Genomic DNA, 16,485 nt, shown 5'->3' on the forward strand with positions numbered 1-16,485 from the left:
CTGCCACCGCGCACCGCCACGGTAAGGCCCCCCCCCCCCCCCCCCCCCCGCGGGACCCAGGCGTCCGGGCACCCCAGCCCTCCACCCCCTAGATGGGACCCAGGTGTCCGGGTGCCCCATTCGCTCACCCCCCCCCCCCCCACCAGGATGGGACCCAGGTGTCCGGGTGCCCCCTGGCTGGTCGCCTCCTCCGGGAGGGGACCCAGGTGTCCGGGTGCCCCAGCGGGTCACCTCCTCCTGGAGGGGACCCAGGTGTCCGGGTGCCCCATTCGCTCACCCCCCCCCCCCCCCAGGATGGGACCCAGGCGTCCGGGCGCCCCAGCAGGTCACCTCCTCCTGGAGGGGACCCAGGTGTCTGGGTGCCCCCCGGCTGGTCGCCTCCTCCTGGAGGGGACCCAGGTGTCCGGGTGCCCTATTCGCTCACCCCCCCCCCAGGATGGGACCCAGGTGTCTGGGTGTCCCCCGGCTGGTCACCTCCTCCTGGAGGGGACCCAGGCGTCCGGGTGCCTTTGGCCAGCCACCGCCTGGATGGGACCCAGGCGTCCGGGCGCCCCAGCAGGTCACCTCCTCCTGGAGGGGACCCAGGTGTCCGGGCTGCCCTATAGACCCTCCACCTCTTGCCAGGCCGGAGGAGCGGGTGGAGGAGGGGCGGGGGTGGGGGGACCCAGGCGTCCGGGTGGCACCTCTGTGCCGCGGCCCGGGGCAGCCCGAGCCGTTTCCTTCCCGGCCCGGCGGCGATTTCCTCGCAGCTCCGACGTCTGCCCGGACGCCTGGGTCCCCCCGTCGCCTCCCCCCCCCCCCCCGCCTCAATTTCCCCCAGCCCTGCAAGCACCCACGCTGGGTGCACGCTGCCACGCTGGGTGCACGCTGCCACCCTGGGTGCAGGCGTGCACGGAGAGGGGCGCACGCTTCTGAGAGGGTTTGCACGCTCCCAAGGAATCTTGCATGCCCCCAAGGAGTTTTGCACCCTCCCAAGGAGTTTTGCACGCTCACAAGGAGTTTTGCACGCTCACCAGGATTGTGTATGCTCCCAAGGTGTTTTGCATGTTCACAGGGAGTTTTGCACACTCCGAAGGGGCCTTTGCATGCTCCCAAGCAGTTTTGCACGCTCCCAAGGATTGTGCACAATCCCAAGGGGGTTTTGCATGCTCCCAAGGGGGTTTTGCACGCTCCCAAGGAGTTTTGCACGCTCCCAAGGATTGTGCACGCTCCCAAGGAGTTTTGCATGCTCCCAATGGGCTTTTGCGTGCTCACAAGGAGTTTTGCACGCTCCCAAGGATTGTGCACGCTCCCAAGAGGGTTTTGCACGCTCCCAAAGAATTTTGCACACTCCCAAGGGGGTTTTGCTCGTTTCCAAGGAGTTTTGCATGCCCCCAAGGGGGGGGTTGCACACTCCCAAGGAGTTTTGCATGCCCCCAAGGGGGGGGTTGCACACTCCCAAGGAGTTTTGCACGCTCCGGGGGGGGGGGAGGTGGGAATCTGACGGCGTGGCGGCCCCGCAGACCATGCCCCTGCTGAAGAAAGCGACCAAGGAGGAGGAGGAGGAGAGCGGCGCCGGCGACCCCTTCGCCGCCAGCCCCGAGAGCCGCTACCGGCGTCGGGCCACGCTGGAGCGGCTGGTGGGGCTGGCGCCCTTCGGCCGGGCCCGGCGCCCGCCGGGGGCCAAGGCCGGCGGCGGGGACGAGGCCGGCGGCGGGCGGGCGCGGGGGCTGCGGAGGCGCTCGGAGGACGCGGGGCTGCTGCGGCGGCTGCCCGGGCTGCGCCTGGCGCTGGGCGCCCGGCCCCGGCGCCCCTCGCTGGCCGAGCGCCCCGGAGGGTCCCCGCCCCACGGCGCCCGGGGGGACGGCGCCCGCGGGGACGGTGGTGGAGACGGCGGGCGGCAGCATGAGGGGGGCAGCAAGGCCGGGGAGCCACTGTCAGGTGAGCGGGGATGGGGGGACAGGGGACATGGGGACATGGGGGACATGGGGAGATGGGACATGGGACATGGGGACATGGGACATAGGGATGGGAGACATGGGGACATGGGAACGTGGGGGACATGGGGAGATGGAACATGGGACATGGGGATGTGGGACATAGGGATGGAGGACATGGGGACATGGGACATGGGGGACATGGGGAGATGGACATGGGAAAGTGGGACATGGGACGTGGGGATGTGGGGAGATGGAACATGGGGATGTGGGTCATAGGGATGGGGACATGGAGACATGGGACATGGGGGACATGGGACAAGGGGATGTGGGATATGGGACATGGGGACGTGGGGAGATGAGACATGGCGATGTGGGACATAGGGATGGGGGACATGGGGACATGGGGACATGGGATATGGGGGACATGGGGAGATGGACATGGGAACGTGGGACGTGGGGATGTGGGGAGATGGAACATGGGGATGTGGGACATAGGGATGGAGGACATGGGGACATGGGACATGGGGGACATGGGGAGATGGGGATAGGGAACATGGGGAGATGGGACACAGGGATATGGGAGATGGGACATGTGGACATGGGGGACATGGGGAGATGGGGATGGAGGACATGGGGAGATGGGAGATGGGTCATGGGGGACATGGGGAGGTGGGACATGGGGAGATGGGACATGGGAGAAGGCGGACATGGGGATGTGGGACATGGGGAGGGGGGACACGGGTGATAGGCATGGGGACACGGGGAGATGGGGACGTGCGAGATGGGTATGTAGGAACATTGGAAGATGGGACATGGGGATGGGGGAGATGAGGATATGGGGAGATGGGACATGGAAACATGGGGAGATGGGACCATGGGACATGAGACATGGGGATTGGGGAGATGGGGACGTGGGAACATGGGGAGATGGGGACATGGGGCATGGGGATGGGGGAGATGGGGAGATGGAGGACAGGGAAACATGGAGAGGTAGGAAAGTGGAGGACATGGGACACGGGACTGTGGGACATGGGGATGTGAGGACACGGGACATTGGGACATGAGATGTGGGGCATGGGAACATGGAGCTGGAGGACGTGGGGCCACGGGTGGCCACGGGGACACGGTGAGGAGATGAGATGACGTGGCAGAGAGGATGGGACACGGCGGGACCAGGCAAACCCATGGGGATGGTGGACATAGGGATCCCACGGGGATGAAGGACGCGGACGTGGTTCATGGGGATGTTGGGGCACAGGGGGATGGAGGACACGTGGCCGTGGGCACGGAGCCACGGGAGGACCACGATGGCGGGCCACGGGGACGCCAGATGTGGGCGGCGCTGGGGGAGGGAGGGAGGGACTTGAAGCCCCCTTAGATGCCACCAAGGTGCCTCCTCGCTAGTTCTGGAGATCCTGGAGCTCATCCAGCGGCGGGAGCTGGTGGCGGCCGACGAGCAGATCATCGCGCTGGAGGCGGAGTGCGCGGCGGCGGCGGCGGCGGGCGGCGGCGGCGGCGGAGGGGGGACGCGCCAGGCGCGGGACGTGGAGCTGCTCTACGAGGCGCTGCTGGCCCAGCTGTGGGCGGCGGTGGCCGAGGCGGTGCCCGCCGGCCGCCCCTACCCGCCGCTGCGAGCCGCCGTGCGGGTGCTGCAGCAGGAGGAGGAAACCGCCCGCCGGCCCGGCCGCCCGCCGCCCGCCCCGGGTTGTCCCCGGGGCCACCTCCGCCGGCGGTGGCAGGAGGCCGTGGGCCGGGCGGCCGGCGAACGCCTGGCGGCGGCGGCCTCGGGGACGTCGGGGACGTTGCCGGCCCGCCTGGCCGCCCTGGGCGCCCGCCTGGTCGGGGACATGGGGGCCGTGCGGCGGCACGTGGCGCCCGTCTACCCCGGGGACTTCGGCGCCTTGGGCGTCTACGCCGGCGCCTACCACCGGGCCCTGGCCCAGCAGCTGGGCGCGCTGGCCCGCCGGCCCCTGCCCGCCCCGGACCTCTACGCCCTGCTCGACTGGCACGCCAACGGCTACCCCAGGTGAGGGCACGGCCCCCTCCGCCCCACGGCGTGGTGGCACCTGGTGACACCCCCCCCTGCTGCATGGTGGCATCTCCATGGCATCCTGCTGCGTCATGGTGGCACCTGGTGGCACGCCCCTGCTGCATGGTGGCATCTTCATGGCATCCCTTTGCTACATGGTGGCACCCCCCTGCTGCATGGTGGCATCTCCATGGCACCCTGCTGCTTCTTGGTGGCACGTGGTGGCACCCCCCTGCTGCATGGTGGCATCTCCATGGCACCCCTCTGCCTCATGGTGGCACCTGGTGGCATCCCCCTGCTGCATGGTGGCATCTCCATGGCATCCCTTTGCTACATGGTGGCACCTGGTGACACCCCTCTGCTGCACGGTGGCATCTCCATGGCACCCCTCTGCCTCATGGTGGCACCTGGTGGCATCCCCCTGCTGCATGGTGGCATCTCCATGGCATCCTGCTGCGTCATGGTGGCACCTGGTGGCACGCCCCTGCTGCATGGTGGCATCTCCATGGCATCCCTTTGCTACATGGTGGCACCTGGTGACACCCTTCTGCTGCACGGTGGCATCTCCATGGCACCCCTCTGCCTCATGGTGGCACCTGGTGGCATCCCCCTGCTGCATGGTGGCATCTCCATGGCATCCCTTTGCTACATGGTGGCACCTGGTGACATGCCCCTGCTGCACAGTGGCATTTTCATGGCACACCCCTGCTGCGTGGTGGCACTTGGTGACATCTCCCCACCTGCTGCATGGTGGCACCTCGTGGCACTCCTGGCATGCTGGACACCCCATGTGCCCTTGTCCCACCCCATGCCACCCACCCCCCCGTGCCACCCGATGTCCCCGGCGGGCGCTGATGGGCATGTGCCCGCAGGGAGGTGCTGGGGGACCCCGAGGTGGGGGCCCTGCTGCAGGCGCAGGACCTGGGGCCCCTCCTGGACCCCGAGACTCAGCGGGGCCTCGAGAGCTCCTGCATCGCTGCCGTGAAGGTGGGCACCACGACCGGCACGGCGGGGACGGGACGGGCACCGGCACTGGGACGAGGGCATGATGACACCGGGATGAGCACTGGGATGGGGGCATGATGGGACCAGGATGGGCACTGGCATGGGGGCATGATGGGACCAGGCTGGATGGTAGAACGGGGGCGCGATGGGACCAGGATGGGCACTGGGATGGGCATGTGATGGGACCAGGCTGGATGGTGGGACTGGGGCACAATGAGACCAGGATGGGCACCGGGATGGGCACGTGATGGGACCAGGCTGGATGGTGGGACTGGGGCACAATGAGACCAGGATGGGCACTGGGATGGGCACGTGATGGGACCAGGCTGGATGGTGGGACTGGGGCACAATGAGACCAGGATGGGCACTGGGATGGGCACGTGATGGGACCAGGCTGGATGGTGGGACTGGGGCACAATGAGACCAGGATGGGCACTGGGATGGGCACGTGATGGGACCAGGCTGGATGGTGGGACTGGGGCACAATGAGACCAGGATGGGCACTGGGATGGGCACGTGATGGGACCAGGCTGGATGGTGGGACTGGGGCACAATGAGACCAGGATGGGCACTGGGATGGGCACGTGATGGGACCAGGCTGGATGGTGGAACGGGGGTGCGATGGGACCAGGATGGGCACTGGGATGGGCATGTGATGGGACCAGGCTGGATGGTGGGACTGGGGCACAATGAGACCAGGATGGGCACTGGGATGGGCACGTGATGGGACCAGGCTGGATGGTGGGACGGGGGCACTGGGATGGGTGCTGGGATGGGCACGTGATGACGACCAGGGTAGGTCCTGGGACGGGCACATGATGGCCACTGGGTTGGGCACACGGTGGGCACCGGGACGGGCACTGCAGCCTGCGTGTCCCCGGCGGGTGTCACCTCCTCCTCTCCCCCCCCCCGCCCCAGGCGAAGGTGGAGGTGGCCGTGGCGCAGGAGCTGCAGCTCAGCGAGGACACGTGGGCCGAGGAGGCCACCAGCGACGAGCTCGAGGAGGGCCTGGCCACCCGCGTCGTCGGGGTATGGCTGCGTTGGGCGCCGCGCCGGGCGCCGGGACGGGAGCCACCCCTGCCTACCCACCCAGCGCCCCCCACGGCGCTGCTTTTCTTTCGGACCCCCAAGGAGATGTTCTGGATCTCCCCCTGGGAAGGTCGGGGTGGCTGGGTGGCCTGGGGTGATGCCAGGGTGGCCTTGGGGATGCTAGGGGTGGCCCATGGGGTAACTGGGTGCCCCATGGGAGTGGTAGGGTGGCCCACAGGTATGCTGGGGTGGCCAGGTGCCACGTGGGGATGCCATGGTGGCCAGGTGCCCCATAGGGATGTCAGAGTTGTTGGGTGCCCCATGGGGATGCGATGGTGGCCAGGTGCCTCTTGGAGATGCTGGAGTGCCCCATAGGGATGCGAGGGTTACTTGGTGCCACAGGGGGATGCCATGGTGGCCAGGTGGCCCTTGGGGATGCCAGGGTTGTTGGGTGCCCCATGGGGATGTGGTGGTGGCCATGTGCCCTTGGGAGATGCTGGGGTGCCCCATAAAGATGCCATGGTGGCCAGGTGGCCCTTGGGGATGCCAGGGTTGTTGGGTGCCCCATGGGGATGCCAGGGTCATTGGGTGCCCCATGGGGATGTGGTGGTGGCCGGGTGCCCTTGGAGATGCTGGGGTGCCCCATAAAGATGCCATGGTGGCCAGGAGCCCCATAGGGTGCTGGGGTGGCCCGGTGCTCCATGGGATGCCAGGGTCATTGGGTGCCCCATGGGGATGCTGTGGTGGCCAGATGCCCCTTGGGGAAGCCAGGGCACCTGGGTGCTCCATGGGGTGGTCAGGAACCTTGGGGTGATGCCGGCTGGTGGCCGGGCACCCCACGGGTGGTGGCCGGTTGGCGACCGTCCCCCGTGGCGCTGAGCCGCGCCGGGGACCCCCAGCTGCTGCGGGCGCACGTGGAGCGGGCGCCCCAGATCACCCCGGAGTTCGGCATGGAGATGGCCCAGAGCCTCCTGGGCGTGCTGGTGGCCTTCCTGCACAGGTGGGCACGGGGACGCCGGCGGTGACACGGGGCGGTGGGGGGGGGGGGGGACACCCGGGCATGGGGACACCCGGGGGAGACGCGGTGCCCACGGGTGCCCCGCAGTTTCCAACGCAAGGTGGAGCGGTTCCTGGAGGCTCCCGGCGATGCCACCGCCCTGGACGGTGCCAACGGCAGGGCCATCGCCCTGGTCAACTGCTGCCCCCCGTTCAGGTGAGGCCGGGGGGTTGCCCCCCACCCCCACCCTCCCGGCACGGCGCCGCGAGGCCACCGGGCGCCCGCGACCCGGCTCGCGCCCACCGCGGCCGTCCCCAGGGCCTTCGTGGAGCGCCTGGCGCAGTCCGGGCACGCCGAGAGCGAGGAGCCGCGGCGGCAGGCCCACGCCGCCCTCGACAAGGTGACCCGGCTCTGCAACCACGTCCTCACCCAGCGCCTCTTCGAGGACCTCAAGGTGCCCGGGCAGGCAGGGCGCAAGGACAGGGCTCTCACCGCACCCGGGGGCCAAGCATGGGTGACGGCCAGTGGTGGCCTGGGATGGTGCCCGTGGGTGTCCCAAGGATGGTGCCCACGGGTGTCTCAAGGGTCTGAGCCCAGGTGATGCCTGGTGGTGGCCTGAGATGGTGCCCATGGGTGTCCCAAGGATGGTGCCCATGGGTGTCCCGAGGGTCTGAGCCCAGGTGATGCCTGGTGGTGGCCTGGGATGGTGCCCATGGGTGTCCCAAGGATGGTGCCCATGGGTGTCCCGAGGGTCTGAGCCCAGGTGATGCCTGGTGGTGGCCTGGGATGGTGCCCATGGGTGTCCCAAGGATGGTGCCCATGGGTGTCCCGAGGGTCTGAGCCCAGGTGATGCCTGGTGGTGGCCTGGGATGGTGCCCGTGGGTGTCCCGAGGGTCTGAGCCCAGGTGATGCCTGGTGGTGGCCTGGGATGGTGCCCATGGGTGTCCCAAGGATGGTGCCCATGGGTGTCCCGAGGGTCTGAGCCCAGGTGATGCCTGGTGGTGGCCTGGGATGGTGCCCATGGGTGTCCCAAGGATGGTGCCCATGGGTGTCCCAAGGGTCTGAGCCCAGGTGATGCCTGGTGGTGGCCTGGGATGGTGCCCATGGGTGTCCCAAGGATGGTGCCCGTGGGTGTCTCAAGGGTCTGAGCCCAGGTGATGCCTGGTGGTGGCCTGGGATGGTGCCCATGGGTGTCCCAAGGATGGTGCCCATGGGTGTCCCAAGGGTCTGAGCCCAGGTGATGCCTGGTGGTGGCCTGGGATGGTGCCCATGGGTGTCCCAAGGATGGTGCCCGTGGGTGTCTCAAGGGTCTGAGCCCAGGTGATGCCTGGTGGTGGCCTGGGATGGTGCCCATGGGTGACCCAGGATGATTCCCAGAGACGCCCCAGGTCCGGTGTCCATGTGTGCCCTGGGGTGGTGCCCAGGGGTGCCCTAGGGTGGGTGCCCATGAATGTCCTGGGTCTGGAGCCCATGGGTGCCTTGGAATGGCACCTATGGATGCCCCAGGTCTGGAGCCCATGGGTGCCCTGGAGCGGGCACCCCTGGGTGCTGAGTCCCACCCCCGCCCCGCAGCCCTACTTCCACAAGCTGATGAAGCGCAAGTGGCTGACGAGCTCGGAGGCCTTCGACACCATCGTGCTGCTCATCACCAGCTTCGCCCAGAAGCTGCGCCCGCTGCGCCCCGAGCCCTACCAGGTGGGGCCGAGCGTGGGGGGCACCCAGCGCGGGCACGGGGTGCAACCGGGGCAATGCACAGGATGCAACCGCCGCGTGCATGGGGTGCAACCAGTGCGTGCACAGGATGCAACTGGTGTGTGCACAGGGTGCAACCGGGACATGCACAGGATGCACCTGCCGTGTGCACGAGGTGCAACCACCGTGTGCATGAGGTGCAACCGGTGCATGTGCAGATGCAACCACCATATGCACGGGGTGCAACAGTGCATGCGCAGGATGCAACTGCCGTGTGCACGGGGTGCAACCACCACGTGCACGGGGTGCAACTGGTGCGTGCACAGGATGCAACCGCCGCGTGCATGGGGTGCAACCACCATGCGCACAGGATGCAACTGGTGTGTGCGGATGCAACCACCGTGTGCACGCGGTGCAACCGGTGCATGCACAGGATGCAACCGGTGTGTGCGGATGCAACCACCGTGTGCACGCGGTGCAACCGGTGCATGCACAGGATGCAACCGCCGCCTGCATGGGGTGCAACCACCATGCGCACAGGATGCAACCGGTGTGTGCGGATGCAACCACCGTGTGCACGCGGTGCAACCGGTGCATGCACAGGATGCAACCGGTGTACGCACAGGCTGCGCCCGCCTGACCCCCCCCTCTTCTTCCCCCCACCTCATTCCCCGCCGCCCTGCGCACCCAGGTGCTGGTGAACGAGATGCACCGGCGGGTGCTCATCGAGTACGTGCGCCCGCTGCTGCAGGCCCGCCTGGTGTGCACCTCGGCCAAGATGCGGGCGCGCGTGGCCGCCCGCCTGGGCGACGAGGCCCGCCAGCTCCGCGAGCTCTTCGGGCGCCTGGTGAGCGCGGGGCGCGGCGGGAGGGGCCGGGCCGGCGCGGGAGGGGAGGCGCCGGGGCGGCGGCGCTGAGCCCCGCGCGCGCCGGCCGCAGGATTCGGCGTCACCCTGGCTGGACTCGGCGGTGCCGCGGTTGCGCGAGCTGCTGGTGCTGGAGGACACGCCGTCGCTGCAGATGGAGGTGGCCGTGCTGGCGCGCGACTTCCCCGACGTGCGGTGAGCGCCGGCGGGCGCGGGGGACGCGCGGCACCCCGGGGTGGCGGCCACGGGGCGAGGGGGGGACCTGGGAGGCGGCAGGTGCTCGGGGACTGCAGCGGGGTGGCATGGCCAGGAGGACATCGTGACCCTCATGGCCATGGGCACGTCCCCATGTCCCCAGCGGGGACCGGAGCAGGGTGGCATGGCCAGGGAGAACATCGTGACCCTCATGGCCATGGGCACGTCCCCATGTCACCAGTGGGGACCGGAGCAGGGTGGCATGGCCAGGGAGGACATCGTGACCCTCATGGCCATGGGCACATCCCCATGTCCCCAGCGGGGACCGGAGCAGGGTGGCATGGCCAGGGAGGACATCGTGACCCTCATGGCCATGGGCACGTCCCCATGTCCCCAGCGGGGACTGGAGCAGGGTGGCATGGCCAGGAGGACATCATGACTGCCATGGCCACGGGCACGTCCTCATGTCCTCAGTGGGGACCGGAGCAGGGTGGCATGGCCGGGAGGACATCATGACCCCAGCAGGGACCAGAGTTGGGTGGCATGGCCAGGGAGGACATCATGACTGCCATGGGGACGGGAGCAGGGTGGCATGGCCAGGACCCCCCCCCCCCCCGCGCCCTGCCCGGCGTCCCCGGCGGGTCCCGCGGCACGGTGTCCCCGCGCCCGGCAGGAGGAAGCACGTGGCGGCGGTGCTGGACGTGCGAGGGCTGCGGAGCCAGGCGGCGCGCCAGGAGATCCTGGCGGTGCTGCGGGACCTGGAGCAGGGCGAGGGCGAGGCGGCGCCGGCGCGCGAGCGCGCCTTCTTCTCCGAGATCGCCGTGAGCCGCGAGGTGCGCTGCCTGCCCTTCAACCTGCAGCGCCTGGCGCGCCTCTCCCGCCTGCGCCTGCGGCGCCCGCACCCCGCCGAGCGGCGCGCCCAGGCCCGCCTCTGAGCGCGGCGCCGGGGCTGGCTGCGCCGCCGCGGCTGGGTGCATCGCCGGGGGTGGGTGCATCGCCTTGCATGAGTGCCGGGTGCATCGCCTGGCACAAGTGCTGGGTGCAGGCATCGCACCACGGCTGGGTGCATCGCCTTGCACAAGTGCTGGGTGTGTTGCCTTGCATGAGTGCTGGGTGCACCGCCTTGCACAAGTGCTGGGTGCAGGCATCGCACCGCGGCCGGGTGCATCGCCTTGCACGAGTGCTGGGTGCAGGCATCGCACCACGGCCGGGTGCATCGCCTTGCACGAGTGCTGGGTGCATCGCCTTGCACAAGTGCTGGGTGCATCGCTTTGCACCAGCCTGGGTGCAGGCATTGCACCACGGCTGCATGCATCTCCTTGCACGAGTGCTGGGTGCATCGCCTTGCACGAGTGCTGGGTACAGGCATCGCACCGCGGCCGGGTGCATCGCCTTGCACGAGTGCTGGGTGCAGGCATCGCACCGCGGCCGGGTGCATCGCCTTGCACGAGTGCTGGGTGCAGGCATCGCACCGCGGCCGGGTGCATCGCCTTGCACGAGTGCTGGGTGCATCGCCTTGCACAAGTGCTGGGTGCATCGCTTTGCACCAGCCTGGGTGCAGGCATTGCACCACGGCTGCATGCATCTCCTTGCACGAGTGCTGGGTGCATCTCCTTGCACGAGTGCTGGGTGCAGGCATCGCACCGCGGCCGGGTGCATCGCCTTGCACGAGTGCTGGGTGCAGGCATCGCACCGCGGCCGGGTGCATCACCTTGCATGAGTGCTGGGTGCATTGCCTTGCACCACAGCTGGGTGCATCACCTTGCACGAGTGCTGGGTGCATCGCCTTGCACCACAGCTGGGTGCACCGCTTTGCGCTGGGGCTGGCTGCAGACATTGCACCGGGGCCGGGATGCATCGCCTTGCGCCGGAGCCGGGCGCGTGCGTTGCACCGGGAGTGGATTCATCGCCTTGCCCGAGCGCTGCACACAGCGCCCTGTGCAAGGGTCGGGGGGGGGCGCGTGTGCGTCGCCCCGGGGCCGGGGTGCATCGCCCCCCCCCCCCCCTCGCCGCGCGCCCGGCGCTGTGTATAATGTGGAATAAACGCTGTAATTTAACGCCAGCTGGCGTCCCGCTGCCTCGGGGTCCCGGAGGGGCCGTGCGGGGTGTGTGTTGGGGGGGGGGGAACACGGAGCCGCCCCCGTGCACGGGGCCGGGGCGCGTGCGAGGCCGTGCAAGGCCGGGGCAGTCGGGGGTGGGGGGGGAGGAAGGAAATCTCTGCGTGTCACTCGCTGCTGAAGCCGGGAAGCCACCGGGGCGGGGGACACCGGGGCGGGGGGGGGGGGGGATGACGGAGGAGCGGGGGGGGGGGTCGCGGCCGGTGCTCCGCAGGGACGTGCAGCGCCCGGCACCGCGGGCTCCCAGTGCGCTCCGGGCTGGGGGGCACCGGCGGGGACCGGGACCGGGGCGCCCGGGGGCTCCGGGACACCCTGGCCCGGCTCCATCCCGCCCCACCCCAAGCTGGCGCCGGGCCCCGGCTGGGCTGAGCCGCCGGACACGGAGCCCCCGGGGACACGGTGGGGGGGATGGGATGGGGATGGGGATGGGGATGGGGTGGGATGGGGATGGGGATGGGGATGAGAATGGGATGGGGCTAGGATGGGGATGGGATGGGATGGGGATGGGATGGGGATGGAATGGGATGGGATGGGGATGGGGATGGGATGGGATTGGGATGGGGATGGGGATGGTGATGGGGTGGGATGGGATGGGGATGGGGGTGGGGATGGGGATGGGGATGGGATGGGGATGGGAAGGGCATGGGAATGGCATGGGGATGGGATGGGGATGGGGATGGGATGGGGATGGGATGGGGGTGGGATGGGATGGGGATTGGGATGGAATGGGGATGGGGATGGGGATGGGATTGGGATGGGATGGGATTCGAATGGGGATGGGATGGGGTTGGGGATGGGAAGGGCATGGGAATGGGGATGGGGATGGGATGGGATGGAATGGGGATGGGATGGCGCTGGGATGGGGATGATATGGGATGGAGATGGGATGGCATGGAGATGGGAATGGGGATGGGATAGAGATTGGGATGGGGATGGGATGGCGCCGGGTATGCGGGCGGGATGCAGCTCCGCGCCCCCCCCCCACCCCCCCTTTTGCAGCTCGGCCCTCCTGGCCCGCGGGCGCCTTGGCAAAAATAGGCGAGTGCCGGATCCGGCCAGGAAGGAGCAAGCGCTAAAAATATGTGGCCCCAGCGCGGCCCCGGCGGCAGCGGGGCCAAGGCCACCGTCCCCCTCGGCGGTGCCGTGCGAAGGGGCCGGGCAGCGCCGGCGGCGGCGGCGGCGGCCGGAAACGCCAGCGCTGGGCCGGGGGTCGGGGCGGCGATGGTTATCTGCGGGAAGGGCAGGAAAAGCCGGAGCGGAGCTGCATTTCCGCCAAAACAAGCGGCAGCGGCGGCGGCAGCGCCCCGGCTCGCCAGGGCCGGCGGGGGGGGCCGGGGGACACAGGAATATCGGGATGAATCCGACCATGCATGGGCATGCCGGACCGGGATGGGGCCGTGCATGGGAATAGGGGGACGGATCGGGCCGTGCATGGGAATACAGGACTGGGATGGGGCCGTGCATGGGAATATGGGGACGGATGGGGCCGTGCATGGGAATACAGGACTGGGATGGGGTCGTGCATGGGAATATGGGGACGGATGGGGCCGTGCATGGGAATACAGGACCGGGATGGGGCCGTGCATGGGAATAGGGGGACGGATTGGGCCGTGCATGGGAATACAGGACCGGGATGGGGCCGTGCATGGGAATAGGGGGACGGATTGGGCCGTGCATGGGAATACAGGACTGGGATGGGGTCGTGCATGGGAATACGGGGACGGATGGGGCCGTGCATGGGAATACAGGACTGGGATGGGGTCGTGCATGGGAATACGGGGACGGATGGGGCCGTGCATGGGAATACAGGACTGGGATGGGGTCGTGCATGGGAATATGGCGACTGGGATGGGGCCGTGCATGGGAATACAGGACTGGGATGGGGTCGTGCATGGGAATATGGGGACGGATCGGGCCATGCATGGGAGTACAGGACTGGGATGGGGTCGTGCATGGGAATACAGGACTGGAATGGGGTCGTGCATGGGAATATGGGGACGGATGGGGCCGTGCATGGGAATACAGGACTGGGATGGGGTTGTGCATGGGAATACAGGACTAGGAATAGGCTGTGCATGGGAATATGGGGACGGATGGGGCCGTGCATGGGAATACAGGACTGGGATGGGGTTGTGCATGGGAATACAGGACTAGGAATAGGCTGTGCATGGGAATATGGGGACGGATGGGGCTGTGCATGGGAATACAGGACCGGGATGGGGCCGTGCATGGGAATAGGGAGACGGATCAGGTCTGGGATGGGGCCGTGCACGGATACACACGGATGGAGCTAGGGACATGTGGGGACCGGGGACAGGACCGCGTACGGACACGCGGGAGCCCGGGATGGGGCCGTGCCAGGACACGCGGGACAGGTCGGGTTTTGCCCAGACGCCCCGGGGGTGGCTCGGGCCAAGCCGGGGGACAGGGGACAACGACGCGCCGGGGGCGGGGGGGGCACACACGCATCCTGACACATCCCGGCCCGCCCTGGCGTGCGGCCCCCGGCGTGATTCACCGCCGCGGCGCCCCTGACGTCAAGGCCTCGTGCGAGGGGAAGGCGCCGCAGGAAACCCCCCCCCCCCCAAGCCTCGCTGACGGGCGCCGCGCGCGGGCACCGGGGCCAGGCTGGGCTGGGCGGGGGGGGGGGCCAGGGGCAAGGGAACCCCCACCCCGGCCTGGCACCGGCAGCCCCGACTGGGCAGGGTCCGTCCCCCCCCCCCAAACTGGGCGAGGACCCCCCCCAAACTGGGCTTTACTCCCTCCAAAATGGAAAAGGACACCCCCCCCCTAAACTGAGCGATGCCCCCCTAAACTGGGCAAGGACCCTCCAGTCTGGACAAGGACCCCTCCAAACTGGGAAATGCCCCCCCCTCAAACTGGGCTTTTCCCCCCCTCCAAACTGGGCAAGGACCCGCCCCCCAAACTGAGCAGTGCCCTCCCCCCCCCCCCAACTGGGCAGAGATCCTCTAAAGTGAGAGATAACCCCCCCAAAATGGGCATGAACCCCCCCAAATGGGGCAAGGACCCCCTAAACTGAGCGAGGACCCCCCCAACATGCACAAGAAGCCCCCTAAACTGGGCAAAGAGACTCCCAAAGTGGGTCTGGGCCTCCCCCAAAACTGAGGAAAGACCCCCCCCCCAAAAAATGGGACAGGAGCGGCCCAAAGTGGGCGGGGATCCGCTCAGGTGGGCAGGGATCCCCCCAAAACTGAACAAGGGCCCCACAAAGTGGGCAAAGAGCCCCCCCAAATGGGGCAGGAAACCTCTAAAGTGAGGGAGGACCCCTCAAAATAGGCAAGCCCCCCCCAAGTGGGAAGGGACCCCCCCCAAAACTGGGCAAAAACCCCTCAAAGTGGGCAAAGAGCCCCTTAAACTGAGGCTGGACACCCCCCTCCCCAAATGGGCGAGAAGCCCCCGAAGTGGGCAAGGAGGCCCCCAAACTGGGCATGACCCCCCCCCTCCAACTGGGCAGGGAGCCCCTTAACTGAGGAAAGACCCCCCCCAAAATGGGGAAAGACCCCCCCAAAATGGGCAAAGAGCCCGCGGACCGCCCCCCCCCCCGGTGTCCCCCCCCCCCCGTGTCCCCCCCCGGTTCCCCTTGGCGCGGGCGCCCCCTGGCGGCCGCCCGCGGGGCTGCAGCCCCTGGCCGCGGGGGGGCGTGGCCTTTTTGAGGGGCGTGGTCCCCTTTTAAGGCCACGCCCTCTCCTTTTTCCTGATTGGCAGGTGGGCGGACCAATAGAAAGGCTCTGGGGCTGGGGAAGGAGAAACAGCTCGCGGCTGCGGGCGTGAGGGGGCGTGGCTAATGAGGGAGGGGGTGGAGCCATGGGAGGGGCGGGGCCTGGGACTCCCCCATGCAGCAGGGCAGCATCTGTCCCCCTTGTCCCCGTCCCCGGACGCCTGGGCCCCTGAGACGCAGCGGCCAGATCTGTACGGGTGCTGTGTCCCCAGGGTGCCGTGACACCGGGTGCCGTGACACCGGGTGACATGATACCGGGTGACATGTCCCTGGGTGCCGTGACACCTGGTGACAACAGGGGACGTGTCCCTGGGTGCCGTGACGTGGGGCACCAGGACACTAGATGTTGTGACACCAGGGGACACGTCCCTGGGAGCTGTGACACCAGATGCCGTAACCCCAAGGCACCATGACCCGGGGAGCTGTGACACCAAGTGTTGTGTCCTCAGGGTGCCGTGACACCGTGTGACGTGTCCCTGGGTGCCGTGACACCAGGTGCCATGTCCCCAGGGCACCACAACCCCAGGTGCCACGTCCCCAGGGTGATGTGACACCAGGTGCTATGTCCTCAGGGTGCTGTGACACCATGTGACGTGTCCCCAGGGCATCACGACCCCAGGTGCGATGTCCCCAGGGTGTTGTGACACCAGGTGCTGTGACACTGGGTGCCATGTGTGCCTGGGTGCCGGGACACCAGGCTCCGTGTCCCCAAGTACCATGACCCATGGGCTCCGTGTCCCCAGGACATTGTGGCGCTGGAGCGCCGCATCCCCAGGCTCGGTGTCTCCGGGGCACCCTGTCCCCCAAGGACTTGGTGTCCCCAGAAGCTCCCAGACCCAGGGGTTCCATGTCCCCAGGGACTCCCAGCCCCTGGACTCTGTGTCCCCAAGAGCTCCCT

The 16,485-nt window shown here is 68.4% G+C and overlaps 1 protein-coding gene across 1 annotated transcript; it reads left to right on the forward strand.

Annotated features, from left to right (window-relative positions):
* Positions 1-1,733: 1,733 nt before the first annotated feature.
* Positions 1,734-10,737, forward strand: EXOC3L2 (exocyst complex component 3 like 2; the record flags this gene model as incomplete). Its single annotated transcript, XM_062598201.1, has 11 exons — positions 1,734-1,920; positions 3,324-3,945; positions 4,821-4,935; positions 5,872-5,982; positions 6,882-6,982; positions 7,088-7,195; positions 7,298-7,433; positions 8,552-8,674; positions 9,363-9,518; positions 9,610-9,731; positions 10,405-10,737. Coding segments are annotated over 11 exons (2,043 nt in total), but the record flags the coding sequence as incomplete, so codon positions are not given.
* Positions 10,738-16,485: the final 5,748 nt, after the last annotated feature.

This window comes from Rhea pennata, chromosome 32 (genome assembly GCF_028389875.1).
Source record: "Rhea pennata isolate bPtePen1 chromosome 32, bPtePen1.pri, whole genome shotgun sequence".
In the NCBI taxonomy this organism is placed as follows: domain Eukaryota; kingdom Metazoa; phylum Chordata; class Aves; order Rheiformes; family Rheidae; genus Rhea; species Rhea pennata.